This window comes from Myotis nattereri, assembly GCF_964212035.1.
Source record: "Myotis nattereri genome assembly, chromosome: 13".
In the NCBI taxonomy this organism is placed as follows: Eukaryota; Metazoa; Chordata; class Mammalia; order Chiroptera; family Vespertilionidae; genus Myotis; species Myotis nattereri.
Window position 1 is genome coordinate 2,491,925 of NC_138088.1, and position 25,280 is coordinate 2,517,204.

At 42.0% G+C, this 25,280-nt stretch overlaps 1 protein-coding gene across 1 annotated transcript in view; it reads right to left on the minus strand.

The window, feature by feature from the left end:
* The window catches only part of GRID1 (glutamate ionotropic receptor delta type subunit 1), a 589,948-nt gene that overhangs the window by 84,563 nt on the left and 480,105 nt on the right, over positions 1 to 25,280 (minus strand). The window contains exons 11-12 of the mRNA XM_081105443.1: positions 24,010 to 24,334; positions 22,928 to 23,066 (exon numbers count right to left, since the gene is read on the minus strand). Coding sequence (XP_080961569.1) covers positions 22,928 to 23,066; positions 24,010 to 24,334 — 464 coding nt within the window. The remainder of the gene's footprint in view (positions 1 to 22,927; positions 23,067 to 24,009; positions 24,335 to 25,280) is intronic.

The window sequence follows — 25,280 nt, forward strand, 5'->3', positions numbered from 1 at the left end:
GAGGCCATTTACCCGATGTGCTATTCCATACATAACCCTATACTGTATACATTATGAATCAATAAACAATTTACAATTTTTAATTATAAACCTGTGTTTTCTATCAAAATTACTTCTTGCGTGAATTTTGGGACACCCTATAGAAGTTAATTTTAGTTCAAGCTGTTCTTATAATAAAAGCCTAAGGAGGCAGGCGAACGGGGCTGTCTGGTTCCTTTAGCCAGGAAGATCCTTAGCCTCTCTTTCACAGAAACGTGTGTCAGAGTAATCCATTCCTCTGTCACTCAGGGTCTACTGGTCAGTCCCGGCAAGTGGTGCCCCATGTGAGGACCCAGGAATACAACGAAACATGATAGAACCCTCAAAAACAAAGAGTAAGAAAATGAAGGTAACTGTGCAGTAAGTCATCAGAGCCTGCTTGGGATTTCCAAGTTCGAGGGAATTGTTCCTTAGCTAAGGAATTTACTATCTCTGTGATGCTTCTTAAGAATGTGAGTATAGCCCTAGCTGGTTTGGCTCAGTGGATAGAGCGTCAGCCTGCAGACTCAAGGGTCCCAGGTTCGATTCCGGTCAAGGGCATGTACCTTGGTTGCGGGCACATCCCCAGTAGGGGGTGTACAGGAGGCAGCTGATCTATGTTTATAACTCTCTATCCCTCTCCCTTCCCCTCTGTAAAAAACAAAACAAAACAGTAAAATATATATTTTTTAAAAGAATGTGAATATATTTTCCATTGGGAAAATAAGCCTATTTCTGAAAGGAAAAAAGGTTTTTCCTGTATTTGCCTAGGAAACAAAGGTTTTACATATATTATTAAAATGATTATGTTATGTTAATCAGTAAGTTGATACTTTAAATGAATAGATTGCTTAATACTGTTTAATAATAATAATATATAATCTTTTAGTTTAATGTATTTGACTATCTTCCCAGGGTTTAAATTTTAAGATTTGCTTTCTCTGCTTATGAAGGAAATTTTATACTAATGGTCTATGGGAAGCTCTGTCAAATAAGGAAGTAATAATTATATTCTATTTATATGTACATATTAAATAGATTCAAATATGCTTGCATTTCTAACTAATTGTTATAAGTTAAAATAGTGTGGAATATTGTGTTTTGCAAAAAGGACAAGATTCCATATCATTTATATTACTCTATAAAATATCTGGATTTGTAGAAATACTTGCAAGAAAAATCAGAAGAAAAAAATTTGATTATAGAACTAAATGAACTAAAAATAATTATAGTTTTGGTAATTATTGTTCTTATGGCAATGTGTTTTTTTACATGAATCCAATAAGAATCTGATTTCTTCATAACAGGACATGAGTCAGTTTCCAATTGTAGTTTTATTAACCAAAACTTTACTGGAATGTCATGTCTGAAAGAGACAGGCCAGGACTCTGGATGTCACCAGGAAGCTCTAAGGAATGAAGACTGACCTTGAAGCTGATAAGCCCGTTGGATAAATGGCCTGGTACCTTGTTTGGTCACCTGGTTCATGGCAGTCTTTCCAGGTAAGGAACGAAGGTTGCTTTCCTGAGAGATGGCATGAAAGAAACCTCAATATACTGGTAGGGACCTCACCTTAAGGAATGCATCCCAATTATGTAGGTACTGCAGGCAAAGCCTGATAGCAACTGTGTGGCTTGGCTTCTTTTCTCTGGGGGTAAACTTTGTCATGAGATTCCAGCAAAGCACTTTTTTTTTTAAATAGCCGATGTAATCAACTGTTATTCTTGTTGTGCTCATGCAAACAATCAGGCCAAATTATAACTAGACTTAATACAGAAAGTAAATTAGTCTTTAATAAAAATGAGGTGATTATAGGGAGAAAAACTGTTTCAACAGGAAATTATTAGAAACTGTTCTACCTTTTGCCCAATAATACTAAATTTAATAACACAGTTTGTCCCCACCCAATTACAAGCCCTACTTACACCTAGAGAATACCACCTCTAGGCACCATTTCCACCTCCTTTGTGCCCAGGCATCATCGTCCCTCTGACAGAGAGCAAGGATCTCTTGGCTCTGAGAGAAACCTCCAGCCCTCATCAGCATGAAGCAGTTTCAGAAGAAACGGGTGTCCCCTTTCCCTGTAAGAGCTCAGAGCCAAGATCCTTGAGGGGGATGTAGTAAGCAGTTAGATAGACATGAGCAGAGCAAGGATGATGGGCCAACTAAAGAGAGACAGACTCTAAGACATACTTCTCACCACTCCAACTGCTCTGAAGCTGGGAATAGAGGAACCTGTGTAAAACTAACCTTTAATCATAACTAATTAGAAGGAATTTATAGTTTTCGTATAATAGAAGGTACAGAGATAAAGGAAAAAGAAAGTAAAGTAGGCAAACTAAAAGAGTATGTGTAAGTTACAGAAGGTATTTGTAAGTTGCAGAAGGTATATGTAAATTCTAAAAGATATGTATAAGTTACAGAAGGTCTATACAAGTAAAGAAGAACTAGACTTGAGGGAGTAAAAATTGTAAGAAGAGATATAAAGAAAGGAATATAACAGGAAGAAAGGAAATTAGAGAAGGAATACTTAAGAATAATTGTGAAAGTTATAAGAATGTTTATAAAAGTCATAGGTTTATAAAGAGAAATCTTAAAAGGAATTATAAGTATACTGAATAATAAATCTGATAGACAGAGCACCTGAATTAATCTGAAAAGTAATCATATTATTTTAAATCTTAGAACATATCTTTCTATAATATTAAAAGCATAATATGCTAATTAGACCAAACAGCTGACCGACCTTCTGGACATCCTTCCGGACAACCTTCCGGATGAAGCTGAGGCTGCAAGGGCCAAGGCAAGCCACCATGGTTGTGAGGGCCGAGCCCCTTGCACAAATTTCATGCATTGGACCTCTAGTACACTTATATGTGAGTAGGGGGTTAAGTTTTTCTTAAAATTTTCTTTTCAAGGCCTGTGCGAAGTAACTAGGGAGGTGACTCAGCTGTGAATCCAGCAAACAGAACCGATAAGCATGGTCAGATCAACCCACCAGGAGTCAACATCATCTCGTCAACATCATCTCATCACCTGATAATACTCCTTTCCAATGTGGATGCCGTTCATTTTTTCTTCTTGTCTGATCGCAGTAGCTACGACTTCCAGTACTATGTTGAAAATGGGTGGTTAAAGTGGATATCCCTCTCTTGTTCCTGTTCTTGGGAAAAAGGTTTTAACTTTTGCCCACTGAGTATGATGTTGGCTGTAGGTTTGTCATACATGGCCTTTATTATGTTGAGATTTGTTCCTTCTATTCCCATGTTGTTGAGAGTTTTTATCAAAAATGGGTGTTGGGTTTATTGAATGCTTTTTCCTGTGTCTATTGATGCAATCATGTGATTTTTGTCTTTCTATTTATTTATGTGATGTATCACATTTATTGATTTGTGGACATTGTACCAGCTTTGCATCCCTGGAATAAATCCCACTTGGTTATGGTGTATGATCTTTTCCATATATTTCTGATCTTATTTGCTAATATTTTGTTGAGGATTTTAGCATCTGTGTTCATTGGGGATATTGGCCTATAATTCTCTTTCTTTGTACTGTCTTTATCTGGTTTTGCAATTAGGATAATGCTGGCCTCATAAAAAGAGCTTGGAAGTGTTCCTTCCTCTTAGATTTCTTGGAATAGTCTGAGGAGTATAGGTGTTAGTTCTTTGAACTTTGGTAAAACTCCCTGTGAAGCCTTCTGCACCGGGCTTTTGTTTGCTGGGAGTTTTTTTGTTGTTGTTTTTTTTGGTTTTTTTTTTTCTATTTTTTTATTGCTGCTTCTGTTTCATCAGTTGTTATTGGCCTATTCAGGTTTTCTGATTCTTCCTGATTCAATTTGGGGGGATTGTATTTTTCTAGGAATTTGTACATGTCACCAACATTGTCCAGCTTGTTGGCATAGTTATTCATAGTATTTTCATATCATCCTTTGTATTTCTGTGATGTCAATTGTTACTTCTCTGCTTTCATTTCTGATTTTATTCATTTGGGTCCTCTCTTCTTGTTTCTTTATGAGTTGGGCTAACAGTTCATCAACCTTGTTTATCTTTTCAAAGACCCAGCTCTTAGTTTCATTGACCTTTTGTATTTTTTTTTAGCCTCTATGTCATTTATTTTCCCTTTTGATCTTTATTATTTCCTTCCTTATACATACTCTGGGCTTTTCTTATGGTTCTTTTTCTAATTCTTTAAGTTGTAGGGTTAAATAGTTTATTAATTTTTCTTGTTTTTTGAGGTAGGTCTGTAGTGCTATGAACTTCCCTAGGTATTTGCTGTTTCCCATAGATTTTGGGTTGTTGTATGCTCACTTTCATTTGTTTCCAGGATTTTTTTTTTTTACATAATCTGTCTTTATTTTTTTATTTTTTTTATTGCTTAAAGTATTACAAAGGGTATTACATATGTGTCCTTTCCCCCCCCCCCCCCCCGCCCTTGACAATCCCCTGGCCTCCCCTACCCCCCAGCGTCTTATGTCCATTGGTTATGCTTATATGCATGCATACAAGTCCTTTGGTTGATCACTTACCCCCCTCCCTCCTGCCCCCAACCCTCCCCGGCCTTCCCACTGCAGTTTGACAATCTGTTTGAGGCAGCTCTGCCTCTGTATCCATTATTGTTCAAAAGTTTATAATGGTCTCTATTATCCGTCAATGAGTGAGATCATGTGGTATTTCTCCTTCATTGACTGGCTTATTTCACTTAGCATAATGCTTTCCAGTTCCATCCATGCCGTTGCTTTTTTTATTTCTTTATTGATCTCATTAGTAACCCATTTATTGTTTAATAACATGCTATTTAGCCTCCATGTGTTTGAATGTTTTTGAGCATATTCCACTGTATTTGATTTCTAATCTTATTCCATTGTTGTCTGAGAAGATGCTTGATATGATTTCAATATTCATGAACTTGTAGAGACTTCTTTTTTGTCCTAACAAGTGATCTATCTTTGAGATTGACCCATGCACACTTGAGAAGAATGTATATTCTGCAGCTTTTGTGTGAAATGTTCTGTAAATGTCAGTTAAATTCATCTGATCCAGTGTGTCATTTAGAGTCACTGCTTCCTTGTTAATTTTTTGTAAGGAAGTTCTATCCAGTGAAGTCAGCAAGGTGTTAAAGTCCCCTACTATGACTGTATTGCTGTAGATCTCTCCCTTAAAGTCCTCCAGATATATATATATATATATATATATATATATATATATATATATCCCTATATCCCTATATTGGGTGCATATATATTTACCAGGGTGGTTATATCCGCCTATTGGATTGATTCCTTTAGTATTATGTTGTGTCCTTAATTGTTTCTTATGATGGTCTTCATTTTGAAGTCTATTTTTTCAGATATGAGTATTGCTACCTCAGGGTTTTTTTGTCATTTTCATTTGCATGAAAATATTTTCCATCCCTTTACTATCATCCTTTGTGAGTCTTTTGTCCTGTGATGGGTCTCTTGTAGACTGACTATATTTAGTTCATTTTTTTGTATCCATTCAGCTACCCTATGTCTTTTGATTGGAGCATTTAATCCATTTACATTTAAGGTTATTATTGATATGCACTTATTTTTGCCATTTTAATTCTTTATGCCTAGGTTTCTCTATCTATTTCTTCTCATTACAGCAATCTCTTTAGCATTTCTTATAGTGCTGGTTTGGTGGTGATAAACTACTTTAGCCTTTTTTTTTTTTCTGGGAAGCTCTTTATTTCACCATCTATTTTGAATGATATCCTTGTCAGATATAGTAATCTTGGTTTCAGATTCCTGCTTTTTATTACCTTGAGTGCTTCATGGCATTCCCTTCTGGTCTGTAGAGTTTTGATGACAAATCAGGTGTCAGCCTCATGAGAGCTCCTTTATAGGGAACAACTTGCTTTTCTCTTGCTGCCTTTAAGATTCTCTCCTTGTCTTTAATTTTTGTCATTTTAATAATGATGTGTCTGGGATTGGGCCTGTTTGGGTTCTTCTTGGTAGGGGTTCTCTGTGCCTTCTGAACTTGTGTGACTTTTTCCTTTACCAGGTTAGGGAAGTTTTCTGCCATTATTTCTTCAAAACATCCTCTACCTCTTGCTCACTTTCTTCCTCTCCTGACTCTTCTATTATGTGAATATTGTTGCATTTCATGTCATCTCACAGCTCCCTTAAGCTGCCCTTCTGTTTTTTAATTGTTTTTTCTTTTTGATTCTCTGACTGAGTGATTTTTTTCTACCCTATCTTCTAATTCACTGGTCCAATCCTCGGCTTCCCCTTATCTGCTGTGTGTTCCTCCCACTGTATTCTTTATTAGTGCTATGTCATTCTTCATAGTTACTTTATCTTTTCTCATGCTGTTGAGCATCTCTGCCATCATTATTCTGAATTCTATGTGTAATAATGTTCTTATCTCCATTTCATTTAGCTCTTCTTCTGAAGAATTCCCTATTCTTTCATTTGGGGCTTGTGTTTTTATCTCCCCGTTTTGGCAGCATGTTTGTATGTGTGTCTGTGTGTTAGGTAGATCTTCTACAACTCCCAATCTCTAATGTAGGACAATGTCAGACCCTGTTTATGACTAGTCCCGAGGACCCTGTGTGGAGCTATCAGAAATCCACTGCTGTGGCTTCCTCTGCTGGAGCTGGGTGCCTTTGGAAAGGAGCAAGATGTTCACCAGGGTGTGCCTTTCCTAGCCCCAGGCCCTGTATTAGATCAGGCAAAGACTCCAAGCCTACAGAGACCTGCCTCTTGATTAGCCTCAGACTATCAACCACAGGGTGGGTGACAGGTCTTCCAACAGGGGTGGCAACTGCGTTGTCCTCCTCCCCCCAAGGCAAAAACCTCCTGGATAGCACAGGTCCTCTGGAGAAAGATGTCCTCCACAGTGTGAAGGAATGACTCAGCATAAGAAACAGAGCTCGCTGCCCTCTGAGTTCAACCCCAGAGCCCCCAATCCTGGCTTCTGCTCACACAGCTCCAGTCTATTCTGCCCTCCCTCTGTCGGAGACCAAGGTGAGTGGCTGCACATGAAATGTGTGTTGGCCCTTTAAGAGGGTACCTACATTTCCAGCCGTCTCTGGCTAGCAGACAGAACACTGCTGCTTTTTACAGCCAGATGTTTTGTGGGCACCTCTCTCAGTTCTGGTGCTCTCTGCTGGGGAACCCAGCTTGGGGTTCAGACCCCAGAGTTCTCAGTGGGAACCCCCACAGCTGAGACAGCCCTCTGGGACTTCCGCTGCTGGCTGTGGGAGCCCAGCCAGCCCTTTCACGCCTCCCGCCTCCTACCAGTCTCTATGCGTCTCCGCTTTCCGTCCTCGGTTATCGGGTTCTCTCCAGCTGGTCCCCGGTTCATTGCTCAGGGTGGTTCTTCTGTATTTTAGTTGTATTTCCAGTTTGGTCCTGGGAGCAGGTCAGTGTGGCTTCCACTTACTCCGCTGCTATTTTGGATCCCAACAGCAGGATGAAGACACGGGGCAACATCCTGAACAGAGGAATCTGTTTCCCTGGAGTTTAGGGCCTGGCCCTGTGGCCTATAGTACATACTAATGACACATATTCAACAAAGGGGCTGGCCGTACTCGTCTGCGGAAAGATCTGGGGAAGCACAGACGGTGAGACTGACCTCGGCGGCGGGCAGATCTCAAAGGGTGCAGAGGGTGGAGCACTCAAGCAGATTCTCCAATGGAAAGTGATGAGGCTTCCAGGAGGACGGGAGGGGAAGAGCATTCCAGGGTGGAAAAGAGAAGCAAAAGCACAGAAATGAGGCGCCTTGTCCTGATTAAAATGTCGGGGTGTGAGAGGGGGTGGGCATGACTAGAAGAAATTAGCCAAAGAACACATGTGGGTGTATCACAGCCCAGGGACACGGCATCAATGTGGTGAAGGCAGAGGCGGAGGGACGCTGAGAGGAGGGGGTCAATGGAGGACATCTGTTTCTGTAATAGTGTCAACGATCAATAACTGTATATCTCAGGGCCTGGGAGGAATGGAGAAAGGTGAGGCTGCAGAGGCAGGCGCAGGTTGTAATGTTACCTTCAGTGGTTTCTGAAACACCTTACACTTCTAGCAGAGAACCATTGGCAAGTTTTCCTTGGAGATGGGTGGTGCAGGGAAAGAACATGATCAAATTTGTCTTTTAAAAGAGTACTCAGGAGGAACTGAATGAAAGGAAAGCAGAAAAAATTTAAATGCCTCCAAGTGCAGGGAGGAGGTCGTGCAGGTGTATGAGCACCTGCTCCAGAAGCTCAGCGAAGAGGGAACATTTTCTGAGGCTGACTGGGTCTCTAGGTGGGAAACAGGAGCAGGCTGGGCTAAGGATGAGTGAGTGATCCGGCAGAGAGATGGGGATGCTCTTGAACTAATGAATAATTTTGGTGACTGATTTGGGATCCAGATAATGAGCTCGGTGTTAAATAAGCTGTTCTGAGGTGCCTGGCCTGGCCATGGCCCCAGATGCTGCCGCTGCAGCATTTGGTGGTAAGTGAGCTGCAGAGACTGCCGGGAGGGGCAGGAGAGTGGCAGCATGGGTAAGCCTGGCAATGTACGAGTTCGGGCACCCCAATCCTGCCCTGTACTTAGTGGCTGATTGTTTTTAGGCAGCCTGTCAGCTTGCATTTACCCATCTTGTTCATTTCAGCACTTTGTTTCATCTTGTTGATAACATTTAGAGTCTTAATTCTATCAGTCCACAGAGAGCCATCCCAGACTTTGCAGTTGGGCTGCCACACAATCAGTAAAAAATTACAACTGTATAAAATACCGAGTGTGCCATTTCTTTACAAACATTTTTGGAACTGGTGCAGATAGGCTACGAAGAAGACAGCCAGAAGAGAAAAGTCAACAGGATGAGATGCCAAGGAAAATGGTCTGTAAAGTAAACTGCAGGGGAAACTGTAACCTCTCAGATGGGACCCACACTGAGGATTGAGAACACAGAACAGATTACTCGAAGGACACACTTCAGAAGGTGCCTGTGAATCCAGAGTGAGAGAGCAAAGAAATGGGAGGAAAGTGAAAATACAGAGAAGAGAGTCAGAGACCAGAGCCCCCTTGGAAAGCAGGAGTGGCTGAGACATATGTGAACTACTCTGTAAGTAATTACTAATGAGTTACAATGGAAGAAAAATATCCTCTAATACAATAAAACCATGTGACATAGGAACACGAAAATTGAGAGGAGGGAAATCCGATGAAATGAAACATGTACTACTAGTACACACACTAACAAAAATCTGTCAGAAGTGCCCTGCAGGAATGCAAGCCCTACCAAAGGGGTGGCAGGTGAGAGGCAGGAGAATATGGCTGGGCATTCACCGCCTGGGGAACCTGCATGCCGGACGTCAGAAACCTGGGCCGACAAGTGCCCTCCACATGGAACACCAGAAGGGAAGCACAGCTGCAGAGACGAAGGCCTTCAGAGGAGAAAAGGTGTCTGTGCTGTGGCTGCAGCGCACTGCACTCATCAGGAGTTAGACTGCTAGTCAGAGCCGACACAGGAAAACTGTATGAAATGATTTTCAGGATTTAAAAAAATTATCAGCACACACAGCTTATCAAAATTACCTTAAGGAGAAAAATTTTAATAAGCCATACCTGTATGAATGTACCAGGAATTAAATCTGCAATAAAATAATTATATATTGAAATATACATTCTTGTATTTTTATACTTAATTGTCTTTAATCAGCATATCTATACTAATAAAAGGGTAATGTGCTAATTAGATCGGGAGACCTTCCAGACGACCTTCCAGACCTCCTTCCGGACAAAGCCATGGCTGGGAAGGCAGAGGCAAGCCGCCAAGGCTGGGAGGGCCTATCGCAGAGCCCCAGCCGGGAGGGTGGGCAGGGCCTCCCTCTGCGCAGCATTGATCACAGAGCCCTGGCAGGGTGGGCAGAGCAGGTAGGGCCTCCCTGTGGGCAGCTATTGATCTCAGGGTGGGCAGGGCCTCCGTGTGAGTGGGGATTAATGGCAGAGGCCAGACCAGGTGGGTGACCAGGTGGGTGATCCCAGAGCCCCAGCCAGGTGACCAGGGCCTCCCTCTGTGCAGCATTGATCACAGAGCCCTGGCAGGGTGGGCAGGCAGGTGGGGGGAGGCAGTTGAGGACGAGCAGGCTGGCAGGCAGAGTGGTTAGGGGAGATCAGGCAGGCAGGAAGGTGAGCGGTTAGGAGCCAGCGGTCCCAGATTGCGAAAGGGATGTCCCACAGGGATTGGGCCTAAACCGGCAGTCGGACATCCCCTGAGGGGTCCCAGGTTGGAGAGGGTGTAGGCAGGCTGAGGGACACTGCCCCCCCCCCCCGCATGAAATTCGTGCACCGGGCCACTAGTACTTTTATCATAAACATATCATACATCCTTTACATTTTGCAAAATCTGTGAAACTGATCAGTGTGCTTTGCTATCTTAGTGTAAGTCTTTGATGATCATTGAACACAATGGTTCCAAGGTCAGAGCTCTATGCCACTTGACGAGGTGCCTATCTGTCAAATTAAACAAGTGTTACTGCATTCATGCTATGGGACAGCTGCTTTTTGTTACCAATTGCAAATACATTTAATTTTAAACCACATTTTCTATCTTATCCACAGATTACTATGTAAGACCATGAAAAGTACTGCTAAAATCAAGATATACTGTTCCTACCGAGTTATTGTCCTCGCCAGCTGAAGAAACACAAGCGGAAAGATGGTAGCCTAAGCCACTGAGACTTGTTCCTGGGGAGCTGGTACTGCCTCCTAGGGATCCCTTTTTCCTTTCTAAGCATTCACTAACCTCCTTTCAAATAAGTCATTTATAAATCTGGCCATAGCTGAACATCAAATCTATTACCATATCAAATAAAAAATTCAATAATTCAACTCTTTTTTAAAACAGCTATTTAACCATGTCCAATATTCTGATGCCATTCCCATTTTCAAATAGTATCACGGTGTGCTTGCAGCGGGTGGTGGAGAGAGAAGGCTGTGCACCATCACAGGAGCTGCACACCGGATTCGCCCCTGGATTCACTGTCCTGGATCCTACAGTTCTTGCTAACGTGTTGCGCATTCTTAAGCCTGAGCATGAGTACGGAGTCTATAGCTGGTTTGTGCATACAGATGACTTATCACAGCTATGAAACCTGGAGCTTTTCAGTTCATGAATCTCATGGCTCAAATGTGAAGCAGTATGTAGGCTGAAAATTGCATTTCAGACTGTGGAGCCAAGAAGACAGGAGCAATAGAAGAATAAAAAGGAAGAAAAATAAAAAGATGTGAAAAATCTCCAATTTGACCTTTAGAAAAAGGTGTTCTGTCAACTCTTTGCCCAGCAAATCAATATGGAGATCCAACATAAATATTGGCTCTCAAGATAAAAATAAACACCTAGAGAAAAACAAAACACCAAAGCCAGCTCCTTCCTTGCAGAGATGTACATGGAATGTGGCCCAAAACACAGTACTCAGCACGGGAATGCAGGGTTCGGGAGACGGTCAGCATCCCCAGCCCCTGCCGGCGCCTCCGGGTGAGCCGTTCTCCACCCCCAACGAGTGTATGCTGGACTGAAGACAGGGCCGATCCAAGAAGCCCTCTTTCTGTCCCTAGGTAATCCCAATATTGAATTGTCCTATACCAAGTTCCTAATTCTCTACATACAAACCAAAAAGAACAAATCTACCTTCAATATTTAATTCATCCATTTAATGTATGTATTGGGGACGCACACTGTGTGCTATGGACCTAATGTTTGTATCCCCCAAATTCACATGTCAAAGTCCTTGCCCACGTGTTATGGTGCTTAGAGGTGGGCAGGGAATTAGGTTTAGATGAGGTCATGAAAGGATTAGTGACCTTATAAGAGAAATGAGAGCTCCCTCTCTCTGTACCATGTGAGGACACAGCAGGCTGAAGGTGACGTCTGCCAGCCAGGAGGAGGGCTCTCACCAGGAGCCAAACCTGCAAGCACACAGACCTCAGACTTCCAGCCCCAGGAGCTGTGAGAAAGAGCACCTGCTGCTTATGCTCCCAGCCTGCAGGGTTTAGTGTGGTGGCTGAGCTGTGTCAGGCATTGTATTGAGCATAATTATATGACGGGGGACAAACTCACTCCCCAGATCCATGAAGCTTATTATCTGGAAGGATGGATGCATATTAAGCAAAAGGGAACACGTCAATCCATAGTTATGCAGTGTGATCATTGCTAAGAAAGAAACATAGTGGAGTCTAAGAAAGAGAAATAGAAAAGGGTGATTTAACTTCAGGAGCATCCAGGAAGCTACTGTGAGGAGGAGACATCCCGCAGAAACTAGAAGGATGAGGTGCTGTGACCTAGATAAAAGCAGAGATGGTCCAAAAATGTGGACTAATCTCGGTAAAGGCTACAGAGCAGAAAACCACCTGTGATTCTGAGACGCACACAGAAGCCAGGGAGCACCGGAGTACTGAGAAACGCGAGGCCTTCACAGCTCCGTAGGAAGTCTTGAAATCAAGCAGTGTTAGTCTCCCAAATCTATTCTTCTTTTTCAAAATAATTTCTCCATTTGATATCCATTTATTTTAGAACAACCTTGTTCAATTTTACCTTTTTTAAAAAGTCTGCTGGATTTTGATGAGGATTGCATCACTGAATCTATATCTCAATTACGGAGATTTGCCATCTCAACATATCGAGTCTTTCAATCCACGAATGTTGGCTATTTCTACATTTATTTATATCTTCTTCAATTTCTCTTGGAAATATTCTCCACTAAGTTTTCCACTAAGAATATAATTCTTATACATCTTTTAAAAATGTATTCCTAACAACTGCATACTTTGGATGCTGTTGTAACTGTATTTTAATGTGGTCTCAGGTGTTGGTTGTTAGTGTATAAAGATAACCATTGATTTCTGCATAGTCACTCCTTTCCTGAAACCTGTGAAGATTTATTAGATTTAAATTTATTACAACATTGTTAAGATTTTCTACAAAGACCACCATGTTATCAGGAAATAAAGACAGTTTTACGTGTCCCTTTCAAACTGCTTGCCTTTTATGTCTTTTCCTGTTTGTTGCGCAGCCGTGGCCTGCAGAGCAGCGCTATTGCTGGCTGGGGAGAAGCAGCCCAGATGTCATCATTAACCACATTCCCAGCAGACAGTTCTCTGTGCCCATTATCAGGTCGTGAAAGTTTTTTATTTTCTTACTAGTGGCCCGGTGCATGGATTTGTGCACATGGAAAGTAAATTAATTAGAAGAAATATTTTAATATCGCTATTTGCCCTTTATAATAGAAGTGTCAACCAAATTCATGATCGACAATGACAGATTGAAACACACGGGTGTGATTGGCGCCAGCTAGAGTTTTATATGTATCATGCATGCATGAGTCAACTTAGTCTTTTACATATATAGAATAAACTTTCCTAATTAGACCTGCTTTCCGATGTAGCTAAACTTTTTCCAGCCCAGTGAAGCAACCCAACTTCTCTTTCAGGTAACTGTCAGCAACACAGCAGTAAATATCAACACGAAGCAGATTATTGTAGATCATGCAGGGAGAACAACGGGTAAAATATTTAACGGCAGCAGTGTTTGACTATATTCTGCACAGTGAGAAAACATGAAGTCATTTTCAAGGTCCACCATTTCTTACTTCTTTTCAGTCGGGTCAAGTTTCTAAGCTTTCTAAATTTCCATTTTCCAGCTAATGAAAAGAAAATAGGATTCCACCGAGTCTCCTATCTACCTACTCCAGGACTTCACAGACATTTGGTTAAAGTGTAAAATGTTTCCACCCAAGCTATAGAGCAAGACATGTTCCTGGGCTGAAGAAACTGCAAGGAGGTTAGTCACCAGGGAGAGGAAGCTGGGCATTGCTACGTGACATCATTACCCAGACAGTCAGACACTTAGCATATTAGTCTTTTATATGTAGAGATTTTTAATTATAAATGGGTATTGAATTTTGTCAAATGCTTTTTTTTTTAGCAATTGAGATGATTATATAATTCTTTTCCTTTATTTTGTTAATGTAGTGAATCACATTGATTGGTTTTCGTGTATTCAAATAAGCTTTTATCCTGGGGATAAAAATCTACTTGAATATGATGTATTTTTACATATTGCTAGATTCAATCTGCTACTATTTAGTTTAGGATATTTGCATCTAAGTTCACTGGGAATATTGATCAGTAACTTTATTTTCTTGTAATATCTTTTTCAGTTTTTGTTATCAGGGTTATGCCAATTTCATTAAATTAATTTAAAACATTTTTGTCTCTATTTTCTGAAAGAATTTACAACCAGTGTTTTCCATTAAATGCTGGAGAACAGCGACAGCACTTGGGCCTGGAACTTCACTTGTAGTAAGACCTATACAGTGGGGCCTTGACTTACGAGTGACCCGAATAACGAGTTTTTCAAGATACGAGCCGTCTCTCGGCCGATTTTTTGCTTTGAGTTGCGAGCTAAAATTCAGGTTACGAGCCAGCTTCAGATACCCCACCGCTAGTTGGCGCAGTGAACGTCGCAGTGAACGCCACAACATCAGCCCAGCATCACGTGTCTCACTCGTTCACTTCTTGATTTGACATACGAGTAATTTGAGTTACGAGCTCCATCACAGAACGAATTAAACTCGTAAGTCAAGGCCCCACTGTAAATCCAATGTCATCAAGAGATATATAAATATTCAGATCTCTTCTTAAATTGGATTTTATAAGTTGTGCAGTGTTCTAGAAATGTCGATTATGTCAAGTTAGTTGACAGTGTCGTTTACATCTATAGCTTTACTGCTCTTTAGTTTATGTCAATTTCTAAGAAAATAAAGTTAATTTTTTTACTATTTTAGATTTGACTATGTCTCCCATTAGATTTGTCAGATTTCCCCTTCTAAATGTTGACACTTCATTATTAGATGCATACATATTTAGAAGTGTTGTCTTTCCAGTGAAATTGAGCCTTTTGTCATTGTGGAAGGTGCCTCTTTATGCCGTATAATACTCTATGGCAACAATTTTCGGTGTGCCTCAAGTATTTTTAAAACATGCTATCTAGTCTGGGGCTAAAGGGTCTGGTGTGGGCCTTGGTCCCCCTGCTCCTCAAGAGTGACCTCCATAGCTAAGATATCTCTTCCGGTTAAAAAAAAACACAACAAAAACATGCTAAAGGGTCTGAGCCTTTTATCACTGTGGAATGTGCCTATCTAGTCTGAAGTTCCCATAACTTCAGTCTTCCAGGTATAAAAACAGTGGAGTTTGTGACTGAGTGACAGGGAGGCTGCTGGAGTCTCCGGCATTCCTCTTAAAGGGCCTGCACACGGACTTATTTGGAATCACTCCCTCAGAGCTCCAGCTCTGGGGCAGCAGCTTGAAAGGATCCAGGGACATACAAGGAGGAACTAACTTATCTGGCATCAGGGCAAGAGCTGGGGACAGCTTTCTCCCAGACAGAAGTGTTGGCAGAGGCTAGGGTTCCTTTGATGAGACCTCCCCCACAGAACTGACTGGCAGGCATCATATCTGAGTCTCCATCAACCTGGCTCATAATTTTTGCCCCACCTGGTGATTCCCTGACACCCCACCCCAACCAACTTGCAGGCTCATCCAAGCCATTTCTGGGGGCTTTCCCACACCACTGGCTTCTCTTGCCTCATGCTTTGGTCTCCCTAAAATCCCTCAAACAAGTAGCAGCTGGCCTCGGCATGCCCCATACCTCTCAAAAACTGGCCACATGCCCAGTACTAGTGGCATCCCACCTTGGTTCACAGCTTGGCTCTTCCTGGCCCCTCTGAGCTAATAAAAGTGCCAGCCATTGGCAGATTGCTCTGTAGCTTATGCTGGGTGGCCCCAGAAAGGGCACAGGCAGTGGCTGACTTTGTACCTCCTGGAGGCCCCAGAGGCAGTGCACCCAGTGGTCAGCTTCAGACTATGCCAGATTACAACCCTAGCACATCCACGAGTGACGCACTCAAGGGGCAGACTCAGCGAGCACCAAAGCCCCACTGAAGCAAGTCCTGCTCCACAGGGGTGTCTCCTGCACAGCAGCTCTTCCGCTGCAGCTGCAGCTGGTCCTCACAACTGATTGGCCTGGAGGTCAATCCCTCCCAGCGATGCCAACAGCAATCAAGGCTCAACAGGACAGCGCACACAACCAACACGGGCATGCCTGGAGTGCCCAGCTCGGGTGACAGGGGAGGCTGAGTCACTGGGCCCTGCAGGACACCTACTACACAAAGCCCTCTACCAAGTCTGGGAGACATAGCAGCTCTACCTAAGACATAAAACAAACACAGTGAAGCAGCCAAAATGCAGAGACAAAGAAATATGTTGGAAATGAAAGAATGGAAGAAATCTCCAGAAAAATACCTAAATGAAATGGAGCATGCAAACTACCAGATACAGAGTTCAAAACACTGGTTATAAGGATGCTCAAGGAACTTACTGAGAACTTCAAGGAACTTAGGTATAACTTCAAGGAACTTAATGAACCATCAACAATATAATAAAGAACCAGTCATAAATTAAGGATATACTAACTGAAATAAAGAATAATTTACTACAAGGAATCAATAGTAGAGTAGTGGACTCCAAGAATCAAATGAGCTATTTGGAATATGTGGAAGCAAAAAAACACCCAATCAGAACAGAAGAAAGAAAAAAGAATCCAAAAACATGAAGATAGTGTAAGGAGCCTCTGAGACTATTTCAAATGTACCAACATTTGTATCATGGGGATGCTAGAAGGAGAAGAGAGGAAACAAAGAATTGAAAACCTTTTTGGAAAAATAACAGAAAATGTCCCTTACCAGGTGAAAGAAATAAGCATACAAGTCAAGGAAGCCTAGAGAATTCCAAACAAGATCAACCCAAACAGGCACATACCACAACACATCATAATTAAAATGCCAACGGTTAAAGACAAAGAGAGAATTTTAAAAAGCAGCAATAGAAAAGCAGTTAGTTACCTACAAGGGAGTGCCCATAAGACTGTCAGCTTATTTCTCAACAGAAAATTTGCAGGCCAGAAAGGAGTGGTAAGAAATAGTCAAAGTGATGAAAAGCAAGGACCTACAATCAAGATCACTCTACAGAGCAAAGCTATCATTTAGAATTGAAGGTCAGGTAAAAAGCTTCACAGACATGAACCAGCTAAAAAAATTTATCACCACCAAACCAAAATTACATGAAATGCTAAAGGGTCTTCTTTAAGAAGAAGCAAAAGAAAAGATAAAAAATATGAACAAAATGGCAATAAATACATATTTATGAACAACTGAATCTAAAAATCAAAATAAACAGAACAGAAAAGGACTCATAGATACATAAAACGTTTTGACGGTTGCCAGATGAGAGGGGGGGAGTGGAAAAGGTGAAGTGATTTAGAAGTACAAATTAGTAGTTATAGTGTAGTCAAGGGGGTGTAGAATACAGCATAAGGAATATAGTCAATTATATTCTAATAACTCTGTATGGTGTCAGATGAGTATGAGATTTTTTGAGACAATCACTTAATAAGTTTTATAATGTCTAATAACTGGGGTGTACACCTGAAAATAACATAATATTGTATGTCAAATGTAATTGAAAAAATAAAAAGTGATTTTAAATAAGAGCTATTAATCCATCTTTAGTTTGTCTATGACTTTTTTGGTATAACATCAATAGTATGATCAATTAAAAATTATTAATTTGGCTTTATTTGTCCTATTTGATTTATCCTAGCCCTGCCCAGCTCATATTTTCCCCCATTTCATCCACAAATTTATCTTAAAATTGACATCTCATTAAAAAACAACATTTTTCTCTCTTTCATGTATACTAAAGACATCTTGGTTGCCTCCACATTTTGCTAAATAAAGCTGCTATGAAGATTTATGTGAATGTTTTTGTGTTCATATGTGTTTTCAATTCATTTATATAAATACCAAGGAGCATGACTACTGGGCTTGAGTATGAGTTCATTTAGTTTTCCAAGAAACTGTTAAACTTTCTTCTAAAGCGACTATACCATTTTGAATTCCCACCAGCAATAAAAGAGAGTTTCTGCTGCTTCCCAATCTCACCAGCATTTGGTAGTGTCAGTGTTCTGCATTGTGGCCATACCAACAGGTATGTAGCGGCATCTTATTTTTATTTTATTTTCTGTTCCCTAATGTTACATGCTATTGAGCACCTTTTCATCTGCTCTTTTTGCCATATGTATATCTTCTTTGGTAAGGTGTGTGTTAATTTTTTTTTTTTGCTCATTTAAAAAAAAATAGGTTGTTTTCTTCATTACTATTTAAATAGTTCTTTATATATTTTGGATATCATCTTTTACCTAATAAGTATTTTGCAAAGATTTTTCTAACAATCTGTGACTTGTCTTCTAATTTGCTTAAGTGTCTTTCTCACAGAATTGTTTTTATTGTAATGAAGTCTAACTTACCGATTTATTATTGATTGTTCTTTTGATGTTAAATCTAAGAAGTCATCACCAAACCCAAGGTCATCTAGATTTTTTATTCACCATAAAATTGCAAAAAATATGAAACATCACTTTATAAAAAGTTTACAGCAAGTTTTATGGAATAGTGGTTATTTCTTTACATCAAGATGATTGAAAGGAAAAATAACTTGGGATAAATTAGACCACCGGTGAGTTCAGTTTTTTTATTTTATGTTCTCCTCTGAAAATGTGTAGATGTGTGTGCACAAGAAAAAGCTCCTTTCAAATAATCAAAGAGGGAAGAATGACTATAAACTCACTCTACAAAGCCAATATTTTCCTGATAGCAAAACAAAAGACATTAAAAAAAGGAAAGGAAAATTATAGGCCAATATCCTTGATGAATATAGATGCAAAAACTATCAACAAAATGTTAGCAACCAGATTTGACAATACATTAAAAGGATTATACACCATGTCCTAGTGAGATTTATCTTAGAGATGCAAAGATCGTTTAACATCTGTAAATCCGCCAGTGAAATACATCACATTAACAAAATAAAGAATGAAATATTTAGATGCAAAGTAACTATTAGTATTTTATTTTTTTTTGAAATATATTTTATTGATTTTTTACAGAGAGGAAAGGAGAGAGATAGAGAGTTAGAAACATCAATGAGAGAGAAACACTGATCAGCTGCACGCTCCCTACTGGGTATGTGCCCGCAACCAAGGTATATGCCCTTGACCGGAATCGAACCCGGGACCTTTGAGTCCGCAGGCCGACGCTCTATCCACTGAGCCAAACTGGTTAGGGCAACTATTAGTATTTTAAAGGTGGAGTTACAATTATTATTGAATAGTTTTCTATTAGTATGAGAATGTATAGGTTGAAGATAATTTGAATTAGTAAGAAAGATACGTCACTGGAAGACAAAGACCCACCATTCATCTTTCCAGAAACCTACTGAATCCACAGCCGAGGTGTATGGCCTGAGTGGGAATCGAACGTGCAACCTTTCAGTGTGCAGGATGACGCTCCAGCCCACGCACCACACCAGCAAGGGGTATCATGTTTTCTGAAGGTGCGTCATCTCAGTGGATTTTATTTTACACCTACACAGGCAGAGCAGTTCGCAGTCGCAATAACAGGGGGCACCTAGCTTCCTCTGGGCTCTGCAGGGAATGGTGGACACAAACCCCAGTCACTGGCATTTGTCTCTGATACAGAAAATAGAAATGCAGAAAGGGGTAACACAGCTTCACTATGGCTGTTCTTACTATTGAAAGGCTGCATCAATCATAATTCTAGACACAGAAATTCTGTCCCTAGGACAAAACTCCAAAGGGAAAGTTTCCCACTGAGGCCAGGCTGGTATCACAGCTACCGCTCTGCCTCTGCCCAAACAGCTGAGCCACGCCTCCATCCCGGGAGGATGTGTCAACCTGGAGCCAGCCTACTACTGGGTGACTTAAGGGGACCCTATCTGCCTATTTCTGGAAAGAGCTCAGAATGAAGAAATAGCAAACTGAACATCAAGAACAACAGCATGAAGACATAAAGAAAGGATTCAGCACTTTAAAATAATGTATAAATGCACTTAAACCGCACTGCATTAAATATTCCAAACACATAATTAGAAAACATATGTTAATAAAATGAAGTAAAATGTCTTAAATATTTGTTTCTCTATAGGTATAATTCATTATAGTAAGGACTCTTGCCATAAACAGTGGCTGAGAAATAAAGGAGATACTAACAGAGTGAGAGGAAGAAAGGATAAGTGGAAATAAAAACACAGGAATATAATTTATATACTCATTAACATAGTTGAAAATCATCTGAACACTGGAGAAAATCTAGTCAGGAGTGTGGAGGACATGCTGAAGAACTCTCCCATAATAAAAGGAAATTCTATGCATGGTTAATCACATGTAGGTTGACTGTATTAAATAGTGATGGATGTTTAAAATTCAAAGGTATTAGAAGGGTTAATAATAAAGGAGAAAGCACATGAGAGGGAAAGAAGTGGAGGAGGAAGAGTAAAAGGAAGGAGGGAAGGATGAAGATGATGGAGAAAAGGAATCATAAGAAGGGAGAAGTGATGTGAGACAAGGAAAAACTGGAAAATGAGGGGAGGAAGCCATGGAGGAGGGGGAGAAAGGTGAAAGGTAAGAGAGAGAGAGAGAGAGAGAGAGAGAGAGAGAGAGAGAGAGAGAGAGAGAGAGAGAGAAAGGGGGAAGAAGAAGAGGGAAGAGAGGAGGGGAGAGGAATGAAGGGCAGAGGAGGAGCACAAGGGAATAAATAAATGGAAGAAGAGAATGAGCAGAAAGAAGGGGGAGAGGGAGACAGGAAGACAAGGAGAGTAAGGGAAGGAGAGGGGGAGGTGAAGAGGGGGATGGGGGATAGAAAAGAGATGGAGTGAAAGGAGGAGGATAAAGAAAATAGTGGGAATGGAAGCCAGGAAAGGAAAGAGGACAGGAGAAGGAAGAGGTAAGTGGGATCATCTCGGGCTCTCTGTGGCATTCATATAGGAAGAGCAATGGGGCAATTCTACAGAATCCAGGCGATGGAACAAGTTACACAGAAGAGCGCTGTGCCACCAGAATACGGGACCCAAAGTCATTTGTGTGTATCTGCAACTAAAAACATTCTCCGATATATTATCTCAGAAAGTATATCACTGCTGTAATATATTGCTCACAGGGCTACTCTAGCTGAACAAAAATTCAGCAAAATAAAGATATGAATAATGACTAGATCATGGAATAAAGAAACAGCCAACAAGCATTGAACCAGAATTCAGAGCAAATAATGACTACAAATATGGATGGGATAAAACAAAAGAATAAAAATGCCAAATAAAAATCTCAGAGAAACCATTAAATTTCTTTTAAATAAGAAGAAAAGAAAGGACCATAGTAAACTGGGTCTAAAGTCTTAGAATCTATAACAAAAAACAACGAAGTGGGAAGAGAAAAGGAAATAAAGGTGTTCTAGTATCATCTTTCACGGGAAGAAATATAACCAAATGGTCTCTCTCTTGATTCTGAAAGCGAAATAGCTGCGCTACCCAGATACCAAAATCAACCAAAACCAGCACAAGAAATAAATCACAAACCAATATTCTAATCAATGAAGATGCAAAAATTCTCAGCCAGAATACCAGCTAAATCCAACAATATATGACAGACTCATAAACCATGACCACATGAGATTCATTCAAGGAATAGAATATTTACAAAACAATCAATGGTATTTATAAGCTATGGTAATCAATTGTATTTATAAGCTAAAAAATAAAAATCATATCATCATGTCAAGTAATGTCAAGAAAACATTTGACAAAATTCAATACTCATTCACAATAAACATTCACACCAAGTGATAGCCAACTGGTTTAATGCAATTACAACTGTAATTAATACAATTCCTATTATAACCCCCAAAATGGCTTTATAGACATAGACAAGCTTAGTCCAAAATTTATATGTAAAGGTGCAGACCCTAGAATAGTTAAAACAATCTTGACGGAGAAGAATAAAATGGGAGGAACCACTCTGCCCAGTATCCAGGCTGACTCTGTGCTACGGTAATAAAGACAGTAGGCTGTTGGCGAAGGGGTGGGCTCACAGACCAATGGGACTCAACAGAGAACTCAGAAATAGAACCCCACAAATAGGTCCAACTGATTTCTGACAAATTACTAAATAAAGGAAGGATAGCCTTTTTTATACATGGTGCTGATCAAGTGAGCACCCATAGACAAAAAAAACCTAAAGGATTAATTAGAACGCAACCTAAACCTTATACAAAAATCAACTCAAAATAAGTGTAGACTGAAATATAAAACTACAAAACCTTTGCGGAAAAAGAACCCCCAAAACAGGAGGATGTCTTCAGGGTCTAGGGCTGGGCAAGTAGTTAAATTCATGCCAAAGCAGGACCCACAAAAGAATACACTTATAAATTGGACCTCATAAAAACTAAAATTTTTCTCTGTGAAGACCTTTCCAAGTTATTTCATCATGTTCAACTAAGTCTTTTATACCATGTTTTTAACATTTTGGTAAAATGAAGAAATATTTTAGTCCCTAGTTTCAATATTTTTGTAATTTCATAAATACAAGTTAAATAAGTTTTCTAATCACTACGATAATTAACATGTTCTTAAAAATAATTTTAAGGTGTTTGAAGTTTTGGAAAATATATTAGACCTTTGGTTTTAATTATTTTTAATGGAATGTTTAGAAACTTTTGATTAAATCAGTTTGTAATCAATGTTTAAATGAGAACAATTTAATTGGTTAATTTTTAATGTTCTGATTAGTCTAAGAAAAATGTAAATGTTCAGAGAAATATGAATGCCTTTACACATTTACTTAACTGTGTAAAATGTGAAGCACAACAGGAGCGAAGCTCTTCTGTAGGTCTGGGGGCAAGTCGGCCACTGACTGGTGCCCCCGCCCACCAGGCAAGTTCCCGCCCTCTCTGTGCAGCCTCCCAGCTGGCTGGCCGCAGCTCTGGAGGGGGATGGTCTTACCTTATGGGGCTGTCCATCCTGGACACTGTGAGGAAGGCGGCCAGGTTGGCCGTGTAGGAGGAGCACACGATCAGGGTGAAGAGCCACCAGCTGCCCATCACGATGCGCATGGCCACGGAGTTCACGGAGGACTCGCCACCTGCGGGAGGGGCGGAGCAGAGGGATTGGCTGCGGCTGCCGCTCCCACCGCCCATGGACCTGCTCTGGGCAGGGAGCCTCCACGGTGATGGGCTGGGGACCAGAGAAGTGGCTGCCAGCTTAGCAGGGCGACTGTGCCAGTCCGGGAAAGACCCTAAGACACCAGTCTGGGGGAGGGATGGAGGACCAGAGGACACGGAAGAGCCAGGATTGGCCTTTTCCTGACTTGGTATCTGTCAAAACACCAAGGATTAAGCCAAACCACCCAACTCTCCCAGTTGGCAGGCTCCGCCCCGTGTGAGGCCGTGCTGGCGGCCACCTGGCTGAGGGCAGGCCAGTCCCTTTCAAGGTCACGTGGAGCCTCGTCCGGCATTCTACAGACAGGAACTACCTCCTACCCGGGGGTCCGGGCGTCCTTCGACCTCAGCACGAGGGCTGCCGGGCACCTTACTCACACGCATCCCTCCCTGCACGGCTCTCCCCGGCTTTCCGAGGGGCAGTGCTCTCCGAGCCAGTGCTCTCCGGCTCCTTCGTGGCAGCAGGAAGAGCTTCTGACTGCCTGTCCTTACACAGCCCCGCGGGCACGCTGTGCTACGGTGCAAACTGAGCCAACACTCAGGTGAGGGACTTCCCACTCCCTGTTTCTGGTGAAAACTGCAGTCCTGGCACTCCCCAGGCACTGCCCAGACGCCTCGGGCGGGAGACTGCAGTGCTCTTAGGTCATTGCCAAGCAGTTGTCGTGTTTTCCCACTAAAGCTTCAAACTGAAGCAAGATTCCTTTGGTTTGGCAGCCCCGCGAGCATAGAATCATTCTGGCATGGGAGGGGACAGTGCCAGGCGGAACGCCACAGCCCACTCTGTCTAAAGTGGAGAACCGGGATTTGAACTTTGCCAACAGGTAAGTTCTTCCAGGCGATCCCAGCACCGGGAACCCAGGAAGGTACCTTGTTGTACGAAGGCTCCGTAGACGATCCAGATGGCACTGTGCAAGGTGGCAGACGCGGATGGCCGAGGCTGGGCAGCAGTCTGAGCCGTCACGGCCTGCATCCGGTTCAACACGAATATCAGCACGCCCACCACGGGGATGGCTGCCGCGATGCAGGCCCAGACCGCAAAGTCAAACGGAGCAAAGAGAGAGAAGATGCTGATCTTCTCGTCGGGCTTCTTGAGTAGGATCCCCACCGAGTAGTCCATGTACCGCTTGCTGAAGTCCACCACACGCTCCCGCTCCGGGGTGATGGTGATGGCAGAGATGGCCACGTCTGCTCTCTGAAAGGCGAAAGGTCTCATCAGAGGGTGTCGCGGCTGACCCTGCTCTGGACACCGCAATGGACACTGCTCTGTCCAGAGAAGACAGGATTCTCCAGGTGACACCCTGTGGCCTTGCATGTTTTAAGGCAAACCCAGCACTAAGTGGTCTGATCTCACCTCCTTTACCTGGTACACTTCTTTCCCAAACCTAACAGCTCCTGGAAACTGCGGCTGGAGACGAGAGGCTGGAAAGCATCTGCCTCCTGTGTGACGTGTAGTTTTCTCCAGCTCCTCCCTGCTGCCCCAGCAGCTTCCTCCTTTCTCAGGCTGGCCTGTCCCTCGGACCCACACACCATGAAGCCCTGTGTCTTCCAGCTTGTCTGGGTCCTCCCTAGACTGGGAGCACAGACCCTCCACTTTCCTGTCAAGCCTCCCAGGCCCCCAGCCTGCCACACCCTGACAGATTTCGTTTCTAAAATATTTCGGAAGTTGTATGGTGAGCTTTGCAACTACCTTGAAGCTCATTAGTGTATCGGTAATGATTGCTCATTAATGATTGTTTTATATGCAGAGACTATGCCAGAGAGTACCATCCACCGAGAAAAGGGCCCGCTTCCCTCGCTGTCCCGCCTCCCTCTGCCGGGGCCTGCGTGCCGGGGCTGCCTCTTCGCAGGAGCACCGAGCCAGGAGGGGGCTCATGGGTGAGTTGCACTGTGACCTGAAATGCACCTCTCAGGACTTCTGCTTTCTAAGATGGGCTTCATTTTAAAAAGAATCAAAGACCCCCATTAGGATGAAAGCAGACCGTGAGAGCGTGCCGACTGGTGGAGGTTCGGGCCTTTGTGCCTAGAGGGACGCTGGCAGGCAGTCCCAGGCTGGAGGGCCCACCTCAAGCCCCAGGCCACTATGGTGGCCAGTGGTCATCTGGATCTTGGCTCTTGAGTCTTGAGGTCAGAGGCATCCT